At 41.1% G+C, this 16,371-nt stretch overlaps 1 protein-coding gene across 1 annotated transcript; it reads right to left on the bottom strand.

The window, feature by feature from the left end:
* Positions 1-1,579: 1,579 nt before the first annotated feature.
* On the bottom strand, positions 1,580-15,008 carry LOC106044871 (acyl-CoA (8-3)-desaturase-like). Its single transcript, XM_013195066.3, has 13 exons — positions 14,877-15,008; positions 14,215-14,491; positions 10,652-10,762; positions 8,760-8,957; positions 7,912-8,013; positions 7,620-7,748; positions 6,195-6,255; positions 5,794-5,870; positions 4,904-5,001; positions 4,192-4,288; positions 3,147-3,226; positions 2,344-2,469; positions 1,580-2,160 (listed from the first exon to the last, which is right to left on the bottom strand). Exons 2-13 carry the CDS (start codon positions 14,485-14,487, stop codon positions 2,109-2,111), a joined length of 1,404 nt encoding a protein of 467 aa, XP_013050520.3. The 5' UTR covers positions 14,488-14,491; positions 14,877-15,008; the 3' UTR covers positions 1,580-2,108.
* Positions 15,009-16,371: the final 1,363 nt, after the last annotated feature.

The following is a 16,371-nucleotide window of genomic DNA, read 5'->3' as shown; positions in this document are numbered from 1 at the left end:
CGTTGCTGAAGTACAGGATAAACTGCAAAATCTTTCACCCCAGCTAGCTCTTTTCTGCTTCTGGACAAAGCTCAACTGATGCCAAGGGTTGGGTTGGGCTTAGAGCACCAACTGATGTGTAGGTGCAAAGGAGCTGCCAGAAGAAGGGCAAGGCTGCAAAAGTTTCTTCCCCAAGTTTTTTTCCCCTATGCTATCAGGGTAGGGGGTGGTCCTCAGCCAAGGCTCTGGTAAGTCTTGGGTTAAGATCCCAGAATCTCTCTTTTATTGGCTCCCCCAGAGTCCTTGTTTTGCCTGGTGGTCTAAACCAGAGCAGTTGATTTGCCTTTTGATGCACCTAAGGGCCACCCATGTGCCTTTTCACATACTCTGTGGCCTTCAGTGTGCCCCTCCTTGTTAGCCCCTGTACATCCCCAGAGTTGCAGTAAGCGAATGATCTCTGTACTTCATTTTTTTTCCAAAGTCCTTTGTCTGTAATACAAACCTCTTATCTTCATTCCAACATGGAAAGCTGAGTGGAAGGCAATCTATTCAGAAGGCGCAGTTGATTTGTAGACTTCTTTTTTTTGTCTAAGCTAATCAATGCTTTTTTTTCCAAGAACTAGGAAAAATAATTTTATTTTCAGTGTTTTCAATTAGCCCATACCTTTATTATATTTTTACCATCATTACCACCCCTAAATGAAGGCTCCCTTAGATTTCTCAAACCAGTGCCACTTTGAGGACTTACAGGGCATGTTTCCAATTCTTATCTATTACAAGAAATTCTCAGCTGACTTCCCAGGAACAGAACCGAAGATGGTATTTTTCTAGAGGCGTACATGTAGATACATGTAATGTATCCACCCCCCACACACACTTCCAAGATGATTGTGTTGAAATGCATAGTTCATTTTGTACTACTTTGAAAATATATTGGAAGTGTACTGGGGACTAAGAATGCCAATAATCACAGCATTTCTATCAAGAGGGAAATATAGTATTGCTGCATACCAGCTTCTAGAATCTGTTCTGGTTCTGCCTTCATTAAACAGAAGAGAATGCAAATTTTTTCCCTAAAGAAACTAGGATGATTTCTTACTAGAAAATTATTAATACTAATACACATTTGCTTGCAAGTGCACAGTTCCAGGAATTCAGTTGCATTACTTCTTACTTTATTACTCATACATGCTACTGGATAATAATACTGTTATTTTTATATTTATGGCTAATAACCATAAATATAGCTCATGGACAGAAAACATTAAACCAATCTGAATATTTTATATTAGCAGCTGACTTTCACTGCTCTTACTACTTACTAATGCCCCCTTTGCTATAATTCCTCAAAAAAAATCCTTCAAAAAGGAATACAAAAGAAAGTTAGCCATTTTACTTATCAAAGAGCTTGGATCAGATTTGTAAAATATAACAGATCAAAGAAACACACATGTGAGGAATGCTCCAAAGAGTACCTAAGCAGGAGGCTAAAAAAATGAAATAAAGAAATTTGAAAAGAGAATTGAGCTTGAACTGCATTTTTTCCTGGCAACTGGGAACGCCTAGTGTTACGGCAAAGAGAATACTCTAGAGAACAATAATAGGAGCAACGCTGATGTTATTCAACTACATATTACAACTGCTATACTCCAAGTGTAATTTGTAGTTTATTATGATGTAAGTGCATTGTTGGGACACCGTGCTAATTCAAAATCCTGTGCAATTTCAAATGACTTCGAGTAAGGAAACATTGTATTAGGTGTTAAACATTACACATGAGGAGATTGGCATGAACTTGTGTGTGCAGCTACACCAGTCCATAGATCTGACCTGAACACATGCTCAGAACTGCTTCTTGGCCTTGTTTACTCAGACACTGTTAACAAAAAGTTTCTCCCTGATCTAACCATTCAGCTCCTGCTGGTCCTATTCACTTTTAACGTATCTGAACCAAAATATCAGGAAAGAACAAAAGAAATATTCAGATAACTTCATATCGATTGGAATCACTTCCTTCAGTTCTTATCCATTTTATTCTTCCTTAGAGTCCCTCGTTGTCCCTGCTCCTCAGCTTACTGGGGATGCAAAGACATAGTAGGCTGTATGTGGCACCATCAAACTTTGTCTTCCTATTTGTGTAGGTAGGCATCAAGCCACAGCTCTCCTGAATTCTTCAAAGAGCTGAGAGAGAGAGAATGGACACATTACATGTAGGTGCTTAAAGGAGTGTTGGTGAGGACAAGGGAAACAAGCATTTTAATGTGCTATTTTGTAAGAAAGAACAAGCCAACCCCTGTTCTTAAAGCCCCAGTCTCTCCTATATCCTTCTGCAATTTTCTTCCCAATGTGTTAACTGTTACTTACTGCACAATGTCTGAAAAGGCGGTGAGCAACGGCTTACATTGGTACTCAATGCCATGCTTGGCACACAAGGACTTCACAAGAGGAGCCACCTTCCAGTAGTTGTGTCTTGGCATTGTGGGGAATAGGCTGTGAACAGGAGACAAAGTTCTCTTTCAGTGCCCCACAACAAATATTACCTTTCACATGTTCCTGTTCGTTATTACTTCCTAGGACTCTTACAGCCCACACTAAACAGAGCTTTTTTTGCTGCTCCTGTCTCCTCTTTCCCTATGGTGTGCTTGTAGCCCAAGGAACTCATAATATTTTCCTGCTTTACCCCTCCCTTATTTCTCTACTGTTGTCTCTCATATCTCTGTTTTTTCCAAATTAAGTGATACTTTAAACTAGGAGAATCCACTTTTGCCCCTTTTCTCCAGCAGTAATCATCTCCATAGCTAACCAGCACAGGAATGGAGATGGGTCCATCCTTCAGTTGCATATCTCACTACTCCATCAGGGTATAAACAGGGTGCCTTGGCACATTTTCACAGATGCATATGAACTACCATTTCACAGATGTTTATTAACTACCACTTTGAATAAAACTTGTTGCTACCTGTATGTTTTAACAGATCCTGCCCATATTCCATTTTCAATCATAATTCCAATCTTCCTGTGGGTCCACAGTGAAGGTTTTGAATTAACACTATCATGCTCTTTAGGGTTTTTAGATTTAGACAAACTCACTGGTGCCAACAACAATTTGTAGGATTCAGAGCAGAGAATACGGTTAAAAAAAAAAAACTCTCAGGATGTATACTCACTGATGTTCAATTTGAAAGTTCAGATGCCCAGTAAACCAGTCATTGAACAGGGACTGCTCAACATTACATGTTGCCTGGAGCTGGAGAAGGGGAAAAGGAAGGCAGAATTAGTACATGTTTGTGACTGCAGCCTTTTCCATTTGTCTCAAGAGCACACTATACTGTGCTACTCTGTTCTGTTGTTTTCTTTCAGCCCAAGCTGAGCTACCTCAAGGCAGGAATCATAATCCTCCTTCCCTTGTGCACCAGCAGATTTATACAGACCAGCTAGCATGGACCATGGTAAAACTAGGAGCTGGCTCTGTGCTCCCATGAATGCATTTGAATAACACAGTCAAAAGTTTGTTCTGAGTCTTCTCAAACCTACATCTGCAGAAAAAGCAGAGACGGACAGGTGCTTCTGTGATGGCTTTACTGCTAGCCTCCAGTAAGTCACTGTGCAAAGACATGATACTACATTGACATCTATCAGTGCAAAGGAGCTCAGCCAGAGGAGGACACAAACTTCCATCTCTGCAGAAGGAGAAAAAGTCCACCACTCTGTCCCTAAGTGCCACATCCACATGTCTCTTAAATACATTCAGGAATGGGGACTCCACTACTTCCTCGGGCAGCCTGTACCAAGGCCTAACCAACCTTTCCATAAGGAAATTCTTCTTTAATCTAAACCTATCCCAGCTTGAGGTTGTTTCCTTGTGTCCTATCATTTGTCATCTGAGAAAGAGACCAACACCCATGTTGCTCCAACCTCCTGTCAGGTAGTTGTAGAGACTGATAAGGTCTCCCCTCAGACTCCTTTCCTCCAGACTAAGGAAGCCCAGTTCCCTCAGCCACTCCTCACATATTGCTTTTTAGTCCCTTCACCAGCTTCATTGCTTTTCTCTAAACGTGTTCCAGCAACTTTTTTTTTTCCTGCAGTCATCCTATTAACCTTCACTTCCCAGTTACCAGCAGGATTCACCCTTAGTGCAATACAGTAGCTACTTGTCTTGTGGTTAGAATTTGTACCTGTATGGCCACAACTCTTAAGGTGAAAATATTTTACCTGGGTAGACACCCAGTCCAAATTCTTGTCGTAGTAAATATCCATTGGGATATGGTTCATCTGTGAAACCCAGACAAACCAGCTGCTCTCCAGCATCCTGTGCAACCAAACAAGAGGCCAGAATTCAGTAACAAGTAAATGAGTCAATGAGGAGCCATAGAAATGACAGCATAGCCAGGCTTACAAATGCATGGGAGAACACCGGCCTGATTAATCCAGCACCTGGAAGAACCTCCAGCACCTGGAAGTTTCATATTTCCTTATAAAACTCATCATTACTTGATATGTTTTGGTATAAAACTGAAATAGCCCTGCATTCATCCTGTTTTATCTGTAACTAAGGACCAAACTAGATAGAAACATTAAAATGATCTAACCATAGTACATCCACTGAAGGCTATGATGATAGTTAAAACATTTGCAAGCCCAGTGTAACCCTTTTTCCTGTTAAATGTTCTCTAAGGAGTAGCAGAACCAATTCCCGAAGCACTGAATGCTACATAAGGTGAGCATTTCTCAGTTTGGTAAGCATTCAATTAAGGCTCTTTGCTTTCACAGAAAATGATTAAGCAGAGTTTAACTTTTATTTTTGCCCCCCTTTTTTTTTTTTTTTAAAGAGTTGGTAAAAGAGAACACGGAAGAATAAGGAAAAGGCAGACAGATGGAAAGAATACACGAAGGAAGGCTGAAGAATCTTTTAAAAAGATGTTACCTGAAAATAAAGTAATATGCCAGGAGACTCTTTATTTCTAATAATGATCCATAGGTAAAAAAGAATCTGATATAGAAGGTCAGCATCCAGGCCAAGTCCTACCAAACCCAAAAACAATAGAAAAGAAAATCATCGAAAATTGCATTTCTTATCTCTTTTTTCTAAGCATCATGTTTTATGTACAAGAGAACTTTCTACATTCCACTTCTGTAGGTTTTTGCTGTAGTTTTTTGCTAAATTGAATGATCTAGAAAAAAACAAGTTACAATAAGGTATCAATACTTTTTTTTTCATTCTGTAATTGAAATGAATTTTAGCATTCACTCCTATTAAATGGATTAATATGTTAGCAAATAGCTAGGCATTCAGAAACACGAGTTTAAGACTTGTATCAAATCATTGACTATGACTCCACAGTGAGCAAAGTGCCAGACCAGCTATTTCATTTTGCCTGGAAGTTGCTCTACCTTTCTATATTCATAACACATGCAAGAGAAGGAAAAATGAAGCACTGCCTGGCATAGGAAGCAATGCAAATTATATGCATACTGCTGACAAACAGAGGACAGCAGTTCCTGCAAATCCACATTCTCCTGTTTCTGAACACTGTGGCCATGCACTTCATGATTTTGCAAGCAAGGCAAGGCAGTGCAGGTCAAATAGCCCACTGCTTGTTTCCAGGCCTTTATCAGCAAGCTGGGGAACATAACGCATTTAGCAGAAAGGATACATAACCACTGAAAAACGCTACACAAACCTGACTGTCTTATTAGGCCTAACTGACAAGCACGCTGGGTCACGCAGCAGGGCCTGAGCTCTTGACTCCATGTTCAGGAGAAGGATTGGAAGCCCACAGCTAACCCCGTGGTTTCACAAACAGCAATACTTACCACCCAATACCTCTTTGTGTATGCAATATAAAATGTGTGGCACTGGAAGTAGGTGGGAAACAGGAGCGGAGGAAGAGCTGTAATGGAGAAATCATTATCACTGGTAATATCATTTCCTGAATGACCGATACCAAATCACAAACTGGAAGCAAAGGATCCCTGAACAACTACTTAATATAGATAGTAGTCTGAAGCATTTTAGGGCTGTTATCATTCAGAAGCTTCTGGATGATCTCAGCATGCATCAAAGACGACTAACATTTAGTGATCCTTCAGCCTGCTGGTCTCGGGAGGTAAAACAGAGATAATACGAGAAGCTCTCTGAAGTTTGACTGCAGCTCAAAAGTAAGATCTATAAGCCCCATTAGTAATCAGTGTTGCAGGAGAATGAAGATACTCACTAATGAAAAAGTATTTGTGCTGGTGATTATATGGCATGTATTTTTTCTTTTTGATTCCAAGCTGTGAAAATAAACAATAAAACAATGAGTAGAAACTAAGTAATCTGTACAGATAGCTTGCCATTTTCCATTTTTCTTCCCCAAAAGGCACCCTTCTTGCACACTTTCCACAGCCATCATTACTGTCTCCTTCTTGTGTACCTGTCCTACTACTTTACATACATATGCTTTTGCTATAAATCCTCACTCCAGTGATTGCTTTAATGCTTTACTCTGTGAAGTCCTTCAGAAATAAGCAGTTAAGCAAGCCTGAGACTTTTCTTCAGTAGGAGAAAAGTGAAATGTGATTGCTGAAAAGTAGGTCTACATATACTTAAGACATACATTGGGACATAGTAGGAAATAAGCTACTGTCAGATACCACCATTATCTGTGTTGGAAAGGAATAAGGTAGTAAACGCTATACCTGAATGTTTTACCCATTAAAAGATGGTGTGACACATAAGCATGAGTTATGATAAAAATTAAGAGTAAAGTGAGGTGAATTTTAATTGTTGAATCTCTTGGTTTTGTGTTCCTTGTTCATTCATAAGTCACTTGGCACAAGCTTATATACCACAGTACTAAATTATATTACCAGTCAAAACCAGTTGTTTTCTTTGTTTTCATTTTCTACTTTTTTCTCTGATTTCGTAAACTTAAGAGACAATTTAATGGAAGAGAAAATAAAATCACTGCTGTAGTTCTCCCGACAAGGCTTCAAAAACTGATTAACTTGTGCAGTAAAAGGGCTGCAGCATTGTCCTCTGCTGTTGCTCCTGGCAGTGGCCTAGCAGTACAAGCTGAGAGCATTTTATGTAGTCAAATGACTTCTGCACATGAAAGACACTTGACAATAACCAGTCCCAGAAAACTGCAGAAACAGCCAGCCACTGGATCTTCAGCGCTGTTGTGCCAGCTGCCTTTCACATCAAGGCATACACAAACCAGAGCAGCCTGCATCTATGAGCCTTAGACATTAGTATTAAGAAATAATCCCAGACTAACTGCATACATGCTTTATATTAATGTTCACAAGTTACCTAATAATCGCTAATTACTGAGTTGTTACAAAACCCAGTAGGTCATTAAGTTGCTATAACCATTAGTAGTCTTTTTCCTGCTGGATTTTCCCTCCCATATGTAATGCACATTTGTCTCTTATTTGTTTACAGCAACTTCTCAAATGCTTGAGCGATTTTTAAATAGTATAATATAAATTATGACCTGCTCGCAATGTCTGAAGAAAATAGATGAAAGTCTTTTTTTTCAGAAACTACAATCGCGGTTTTAGATATTTATGATATAGTGTGCTTTTTGTTGAGTAGGGTGTTCTTCTCAGTTGCTAGTACATGACCACTTGCACATGCACACACAGACACTGACCTCCACAGAGAATTTCTTCCCCAAAGTAAACAAGAACGGGTGCATATCAATATCAGGATCTTTCTGGAAGCAGTTGGGTTTGGCATGGTGTCGGGAATGCAAGAGAGTCCACCATTTGGCTGACGCTCCCTGTTTAAGTGAAGAACAGAGCATGAGAACCACAACGCTCTCAGAGCCAGATTCTCTCCCTTCTTCGCCCAGTGCTGAGCACACTTCTACAGAATCTTTAGAACACACACTTTTGCATGAAGGCCATCAAATCAAGTAAGTTGTTCCAGGATGAATCACTTACAATCAAGTGGCACATGACAAACTTATGCAGCAAGTGGTTCCACTTTGTCTTCCTGAAGACTGAGAGATGTCCTAAATCATGTTGTAGCCATGAAGCCTGGACCTGAAAGAGGAAAAAGGAAATTTTGGGAGTAGCACAAAAGAGGAATCAAGACCATCATTACCTCTAAATTCGAGAGACATGGATTTGATGGATGGACCACTTGGATAAGGAAATAGTTGGATAGCCACACTTATAGTTGTGGTCAATGGCCTGATCATAGAATCATATCACAGAATCATGGAATTGCTTGGGTTAGAAGGGACCTTAAAGACCACCTAAATCCAGCACTGCTTCCTTGGGGGAGAATGCCACCCACTAGATCAGGTTGCCTAGGGCCTCATCCAACCTCACCATCAACACTTCCAGAGATGGGGCATTCACAGCTTCTCTGGGCAACCTATTCCAGTGCCTCACCACTCTCTGAGTAAAGAATTCTCTCTTAACATCTAATCTAAGTCTCCCCTCTTTCAGTGCTAGGACAAGGGGGAATGGTTCTAAGTTATCTGCCTGTATAAAAAGTCACAGATCACCTTTAACATCCCTTCCAACCCAAAACACTCTATGAGTCTGTGAATAGATCTTGAGGGGAAAAAAAAAAAAGCTACAGATGAGGCATACTGGGAGCTCTCCACAATTAAAAATTTCCTCTTTGCACCTTCTGTGAAACAAAAGTCATGTAGAAGTTTTCATGTTAAGCAAAGGAGAACTATACCAAGTAAGGCAATGGAGAGCTACAAAACTGCAATAGTATGTGTATGAAAGTTGACATAAGTCCATGCATACATGTTGTGGACTCTATTGCTTACCTGAGAAATGGTCATCATCACCAGAGAGACAATAAAGGGCATTAAGGATGTTCCAAAGTAGAAGAGAACGAGCCAAGCAGCAGTATCCAACAGGAGGATGTGAGCAAGGTGCAAGAAGAAGAAGAGTTTATTTGGCTTCAGAAGTCCCATTTTCTCAACACTGGCACGCAATTCACGGAAGTCTTTTACGAGCATTTTCTGTGGAAAGCACAAGTGTTACACATTCCCTGCTCCTAGAGTGTAGTGCTGCAGCCTTAAAAGCTAATAAACATTTCAAGCAAGGAAAGAAAGATCAGTCTGTTCAAATGAACAAGAGCTGGACTTGCACACCAGTAAACTTCATCACTGCTCTCCTACAGCTACTCAATGCCTTTGCCCAATAAAGTACACAGAGCAGAGGAGCAAGCAGAAGCCACTACAGAGCAAAATGTCTGTACCCCCACCCCCTAAGACTATGTCTAGCACCTGTGCTTCTTCCATCATCTCCTTGACAATAATATAGGGCTCATGCAACAGATGTTTAAGGCTGTAATATCTTCTGAATGCTACTGGTCCATAGTCACCAGAGCCCAGCACTACTCAGACATTGCCAGGCAATAGTGAAGACATGTAGATTGAATTGGCATCCAGAACCTTTCCTCAAAGAGTCAAAGTAGGGGGAAAAAGTGTGTGTGTGTGTGTGTGTAAAGCACCTCTACTGGAAGGCATACTGTATGCATATGATGACGTTATTCCTCCTCTGCCATCACTTTCACCAGATCAATGCATGCCTTCACTTTACCCTTCCCACAGTTAACAGGGGAGGGTCAAACATCTGTACAAAAAATTGAACTCATAGCCCAGCTGACCTCACGTTGGGCACTGAGGAAGTAATATGGAAGAAGTGACCACAGTACAGGTGCTAGACCAACCTACCTTTGTCTTTACCAGCTCAGCAGATACCTTACAAGCCTAGTTCCTGTCTCCACGAAGCCCAGCCCAAAGGAGACTGCCAGACTAGTTTGCCAGTCATTTCTGGAAAATGGAGTTTGCAAGGAGCAAGGCACATGCAGGCTCTAGTGCAGGCCAGCTGTGGGAAATCAGTAAGGCACAGCCTCACATGGATAGAAAGTTCATGAGGTTCCCATATATATAGGAATTATGAACATGCTGTTCTGGGAATTGTTTCTAATGCCTGGGTTACGTGACGCCACGTGTTACCTTGCTTCCCTTCAGCAAGGAATTATGCAAAGGAAGAGTCAGGGCAGACAAGGAGGAACAGGAGAAAACAGTCTTGGATATAGGGGAGCAATTAGGTGCATACAACCCTGTGGACAATTGCACTCTAAGAGTGATTCTGGTCTATTGTCTGCATGCCAAAGAAAGGAGAGGGGTGCAAGATTGGTTATTCACACATTGTAATCATCCACAGAGGCACTGTTGATGTCACAGTTTGACCTTGAGCCTGCTACCATAGGCTGTCCAAAAGGGCAACGAATTAAGTTTTACAGTGTATTGTCAAGGCTAATGCACTCTACCTGCATTCTATCCCTACAGATACCTACAACAGAAGGGAATACAGCCTGAAAAGTTACTATCTGTTGAAGAGAACTACCAAGTGGTTGGTTAGCTCTTTCTCAAAGCAGGGGAAAGAAAAGGTGGTAACTAATATTCATGAGAGCCAAACAAGCCTCTATAATTTATGTAGTTGCTGTGATAAAAATTTCTTAGGAATCTCATTCTCTGACAAATAATGTGGATTTAGACTAATACTCATTTAGGATTTCTAAGTAGTAACAAAAAATTTTGAAGAACCTGGATCCCACTGTTCTAGAAAATACACTGATCTAGAAAATAAAGTTCTAATCTCAGAATATTTGCCTTTAATCTTTGATTTATGAGGATAAACTTACATTTTTAGTGGGCTCAATACTGGGTTGATCTGGTGCCAGCTCCCCGATCAGCAGTGACTTCAAGTACTTGTTCACCAGCAGCTTGTCAACATGGAATGCTACAAATGCATCCTGCAAATGCAGAAGAGTAAAGATAGAGATAAGAAAAACCACTGTGTTACTAACCTCGATCTCCTCAATACGCTGTGCGTGCTAAAACATCCATGGTGGAGGAACCACAGTGACAAAGACCTTTCTATCTCCCCATTTTTTCACCTTCCCCTCTGTCACCTTTACCCTAATCTCTTCTTAAATGAGATTTTATTATTTAACTGGCAAACAGAGGAGGTCTGGCTTCAAAGACTGAAATTACTATGGGTATGCAAGCTGCATAATACAAAACTGAATTTAACTCAATTACATGCCTAAAGTGGAATTTAGTTTCCTTGCCTTTCTTCCCCTTCTAACCCCAATTTTAGTGATCTTTCACTCACCCTTTACAGTCAGGTGTCCAAAATACCTTTCATCAGCAAACTAAAAACATATTTGTTGTAAATTTATCAGAAGACTGTTTGCCTTTTAATTCCAACTGCTTAAAAGAAAAAAAAATCTGGTGGTTCTTATTCATAGACATGAGGGATTTTCACCTTTCAGAAATATACCCTTCTCAGACAGTAAATTCTTACTTTTCCCCAACTAATCAAATAACAACAAGACTTCTGTTATATTAAGGCTAAGTAATGATGGAAAACTAAACTACGAGTAATACAAGCTCTGGAGGAGGAGATAGCAATGAGAAGCCTGCTTTAGGAAACATGTCACAGCAACATTCCAACCAGCCCTGGGTAGAGAAATCCACTCCCAAATTAACGAATACAGGATGGGTTTCACTGAGGTCTAAGTGATGTAGGGAGCTTTTTTCTAGCACTTGGAGATATTCGTACAGAAATGAACGCAAGGATGCAATTTATATGAACAGGCCTGGTTAGGTGTTACTGATCTCTCACAAAGATATAAGCATGAAAAAACAACAGTGTGATAGCTTCCAGGCAGGGCTGGGGACAGAAAGGGCAGAAATACAGAGGAGGAAACAACTTCACTGACAGAGAGAGCACATAGGGAGTAGCTGGAGCCCTGAAAGAAACAGGAGTATGCGCTGATATGCCACAGCTGAGGCTGAGCTGAGCTGTGAATTCACTCTGTGGGAACGAAACTCCTCCCAAAGATTCTCCAGCTGTGGAAAATTGCTTTTATACATCCAAGCAAACACCTTCAACTTACTGCTCTGCTGACATGCCTGCCTTTGCACCACCTTTCATCTGCATCAATTTTGTCAGTCTAACCAGACCAGAGTAAGTGTTTTACTGCATTCCAACCCTGCAGGGCTACCCTGTGCAAGTGTGTATTAAGAATGGTTGTGTGACAAAAAAAAAAAAAAAAAAGAAAAAAATTTGTTCAGCTAATCCCTTTGAGCAAACTGCTACAGAATCTGTCCTATATTCTGAAATAATTCTGAAATAACGCAGGCCTGGGCAACTGCATGACTAACTATGCTGCATATATGCCTCAGACTAAGTACCGAGCACACAGTCGCTATCACAGGTGAATCTCTGCCAGCAGTTCCAGCAGTTAAATTCAGCAATAAATCCCAGTTTTAACAACAAGCAAGAAGCGTCTCCGCAAAACAGTCTACAGCAAGTAACTGTACTTCATGATGTTGCAACACTACACATTTTTACAGTCTTCAAAACTCAAGCAAATTTGGTTAAACTGCAACCCAACCTCAAGACAGTTGTTCCTGTTTCCTAAGTCACTTCAATCCTTAACTCTGCTTTTCTACACTTTGTGACAAAACACCTCAACAAAATTAGCATTAACAGGACTCTTCTTTACAGTTCTGTGCAGTGCGACCCTTGCTAATATTGTGACATTAATCATACTCAGTATTTCCACTCCTCTTCTCAATTTTGTTAATTAATGCTCCTTCCACTTTTTGTCTCTGCATCCACTGCTAACTAAAGGGCTTGTGAGATTCATACCATCTCATGAACTCCACTGAATACTGAAGAGGAATTTCTTACTTCATTTACAATGTTCAGGTTGTAACTCAGTGTGGAAATAAAGTTTGCTCCAAACAAGATAGTTCAGGTTCACATATAATCAGGATACACAGTAGAGCACAGAATTCCACAAACTCTATTTTATCTTGCTTCTGTTATAGATTGACCGATGCCAACTTGGCTTTTTCTGCTACATGATCCTGTAGTCTAGGCATGCCTATAGCAAATATTCTGTCTTTTACTTGCTTTCATGGGTTTTTCTGAGGCCGAGCTGCACAGCTTGCAAGCACACAGAGTTCAAGCAGGACAAGATACTCCAGTATCACATCTATCAATTAGCTTTGGAATTAAAAAATCTGAGGATTCTGCCCTGTCAGAAACAATGATGCTAGAGTTATATTTGTTCTTCAGCCTCTCAGAAGCAAAAGGAAAACCCTTCCTATTAATTTTATTTGGAGGCCTCGAGCTACAGTTTCATAATATTCCCCCCTGCCTCTTTCTGTACACATAGAGCCACATGTTTTCCCATTGCAGTGTGCAGCCTATTTCACGTGCGCAAGTGTGAAGACAGTTGAGCTTGTGTCACACGAAACTGGCTGAATTCAGATAGGGCTTTTTGTTTGGATATGGCATCAACCAGTAAGAACCAGCTCAGATCCTAGAAAAAAAGCGCCTGTATTTTCCATGTTCATCCGTTATCTGGGGATATCCAGCATCCTAAGATGAAAGAAGTGTGACAGTACTAACTAAAGCAAATGAATGATGGAAAATATGGAATGCAAAGTGTTGCTTATGCAAGATTTGAAGTTTAAACTCAGTGGACTGAAAATTATTATTATTTTTTTCATGAATATCAGTCATCCCCTACATGTGAGAGATTCAGAAACTATTTGCCTTGGGTTGCTTTTCCAAATACAGAGCAAGGATGCAATCATGTTTGTCGCATCTTTGTATAGATGCCGATTTACCACTATTTTCAGCATAACCTGTATACACCAGAACACCAGAAGTCCAGAGAATTTGCTGAACAATTTTCTGTGTTCCCCCAGGTTTCCATAGCTTTAAAGATAGCGGTCAGACAGGAAAGGTGATGAGCAGATGCCTTTTTGCCCCCAGACTAACTGACCAGCGGCTTGACATCAGCTAGCCATCTGATTCTTCCAATTTTGTTCATTCCAAGGATCAGAGGGACTATGGGCAATAACTGCAGCGACTTTCCTGGAAAACTGCTTGGGAGAGCATGCCACCTTCACTTCCCCTCCAAATTAAGTCGGGGAAGCACTTTGGAAGAGATTCCTTTACTAATATAAGGAGAGCAACTACCTAAGTTGCCACAGGGCTGCTGCAGTACCACTTGCAGATTCCTCACCATATGCAACCACTGCAGTATGCTTCCAGTAGCTCCAAAGCGAGCTCAAGAGATAAGAGCCATCCTGAAGTCTTCGTCTGGATTACAACCACAACCCTGGTGCCCCCCGCCTTCACTGCCCTCTCCATCCACCCCCAGCCTGTGACATCCCTCACCGTGACATCCTGCCCGGCGTGGCTGCCGAGGAGCTGGGCACCCCCGGGGTGCCTCCTGTAGAAGTGGCTGATGTCATACACCTTCCTGTCGATCACCAACCACCGGTCCTGGGGTGGGGGACCCCGACCTGAGCGCTGTGCGATCTCCTCCCAGGTGAAGCAGCGACGGGGCCACAGGGCTGAAGCAGCCACCACCGGGTCTGGGTCCGGGTCTGGGTCCTGGGTCCTGGTCCTGGTGTTTCTGGTCCCGGTCCGCAGCCACCCAGTCCCCATCACCCTGCAGCAGCACCATCCTCCTGTTGCTTCTCCTCAAAGGCAGCCACCCTGCCCTGTATCTCCCCAGGTGTATGAGGGCTGAGTCAAGCCCCGACCCGCCCCCCAGCCCACGCCTCCCTCAGTTTTTCAGCCCTGAGAGAAATGAAGAGTGTGCCTGGATGCAGGCAGAGCCCCTCCGGGCTTCACCTGTTCCCCAAACAAGCAGGCAGACAGACTTGCCTCCTCTTCCCTGCCCTGACCACTGCATTGCAATCCAGACATAAAAAAAAAAATGCACTACTATTGAGTGTCAGACCTCTTAGTTTCTTCTCACCTAGCTCATTTTGTTCCCAAGATGTGCTTACTGTGCTCTCCAACAATCAGGGAAAATTTTGCTTAAAATATACCTCTTGTTACCTCCTCCAAGAAGGATTAATGTCCAGAATGCAGAGAAAAATGGGAAGGATTCCCCAAAATCAACATTTTTCTCAGGGACGGAGAAGTCAGGATATTCCCAGGAATAATCAAAACACTATTTTCTGATGCAATCAAACAAAGAAAAGAAGATATTCAGCAAAACAGTGATGTAGCACACAGCATTGCAACCTTCCAAAAATATGGGAATGATCAGGTTTCTACAGCTCCAAACAGGATGAATTAATCCTGTTTTTTTTTATTTATTTTTTTTTTTTTTTTTTTTTCCTCAGGCATTCTAACAGCTTTAACTTGTAGCAGTAGTACTACTTGGGTATCACTGGAGTGGTAGAGAATTTGAGGATGATCTTCTTTTCCACAGCCCGGTTGCTAAATGGATGGCTGAAGAACTGATACTTTGGCTAGAGCAACTGGGCCCACGGGCTTCCCGTTATAAAGAGAAATTTAGGAGGTAACTTGTTACATTTCCCCCAAAATATCCCTCTGCATCTCTGTTGGGATATTACAGCCTGTGAACCCCTTTGTAAAAAAGATGATTTATATACTAAGAACAGGCAGGGAGGAGAAGGCTTCCACAGTGCCCTTTGCACTGAAAAGGCTCCTCAGGCCTCCACATTTTATGCTTTTGTTACCTTGGGTAAGCCTTAGATGGCAAACACAAAATGTTACGTGAGGTTGTGATGGTAGGCTATGAAACTGTTCTTTTCTTCCCTCCCACTTGTAAAATTACTAACTATTGGGGGAAAAATAGTACTATTAACTCCAGGAAATTAGAATTAATTACAAAATAGCACTTGGTTCAGCTTTTCCTATGTTTCTTAAAAAGTCATAACATTCACGTAATTTTCTCTTTTAATTTAGCAACAGGCCATAAAGTCATGAAAATATTGTAAAAACACACCTGAATCAATGATTTCATTGTTCCATATAAAGAGAACTCATGTTAAAGCCCGTATCAGCATCAGTCAGGATAGAGAAGCACACAATTAAGATAATTTTCAAAGGATATTATCAAATCTGAAAAATTAATTTGTCAGAGTTACTATCATTACATAATTTGCTTGATTTAATTCCTACACATTTGCAACATTTCTCACACACTTACTTGCATTTTGTTTTCCTTTACTTTTGAGTCTGCTTGGGATAATAAAGTTCTCACAGTAATAATTCTGCAGTGTGTTTTGTTTCTTCTCCCCTTTTGAAGTAGGCAGTCAGAAAACATCTTTTTCTTCTTGTTCCTGGGCTTTGCCATCCCTCAGTCTTACTTTTGGTACTTTTTACAGACTATGTTTGAGATAAGCCATCTCCAGTGCACCAGTACACACCTTTGGGACTACAGCATGACTTGTTCCTTTCAACATCCCTCCTACATTGAATACTCAATGTTGAATATTCAGCAAAGACGGAATTCAGCTCCCCTTGCCCTATGCTGATACTTCTTTATCTGCTTTTTCTGACCATAAATTC

This window comes from Anser cygnoides, chromosome 5 (genome assembly GCF_040182565.1).
Source record: "Anser cygnoides isolate HZ-2024a breed goose chromosome 5, Taihu_goose_T2T_genome, whole genome shotgun sequence".
Classification (NCBI taxonomy): domain Eukaryota; kingdom Metazoa; phylum Chordata; class Aves; order Anseriformes; family Anatidae; genus Anser; species Anser cygnoides.
This window is presented reverse-complemented; position numbering and strand designations above follow the sequence as displayed.

What these genes read in the sequence shown, in the direction of transcription:
- LOC106044871 (XM_013195066.3), bottom strand. Translation starts at nt 14,487, where the DNA reads ATGGGGACTGGGTGGCTGCGGACCGGGACCAGAAACACCAGGACCAGG. An exon ending in GCACAAATACTTTTTCATTA is followed by an intron (nt 5,871 to 6,194) that starts GTGAGTATCTTC and finishes TCTCCATTACAG; the next exon opens with CTCTTCCTCCGCTCCTGTTT. An exon ending in GCATATTACTTTATTTTCAG is followed by an intron (nt 4,289 to 4,903) that starts GTAACATCTTTT and finishes TTGGTTGCACAG; the next exon opens with GATGCTGGAGAGCAGCTGGT.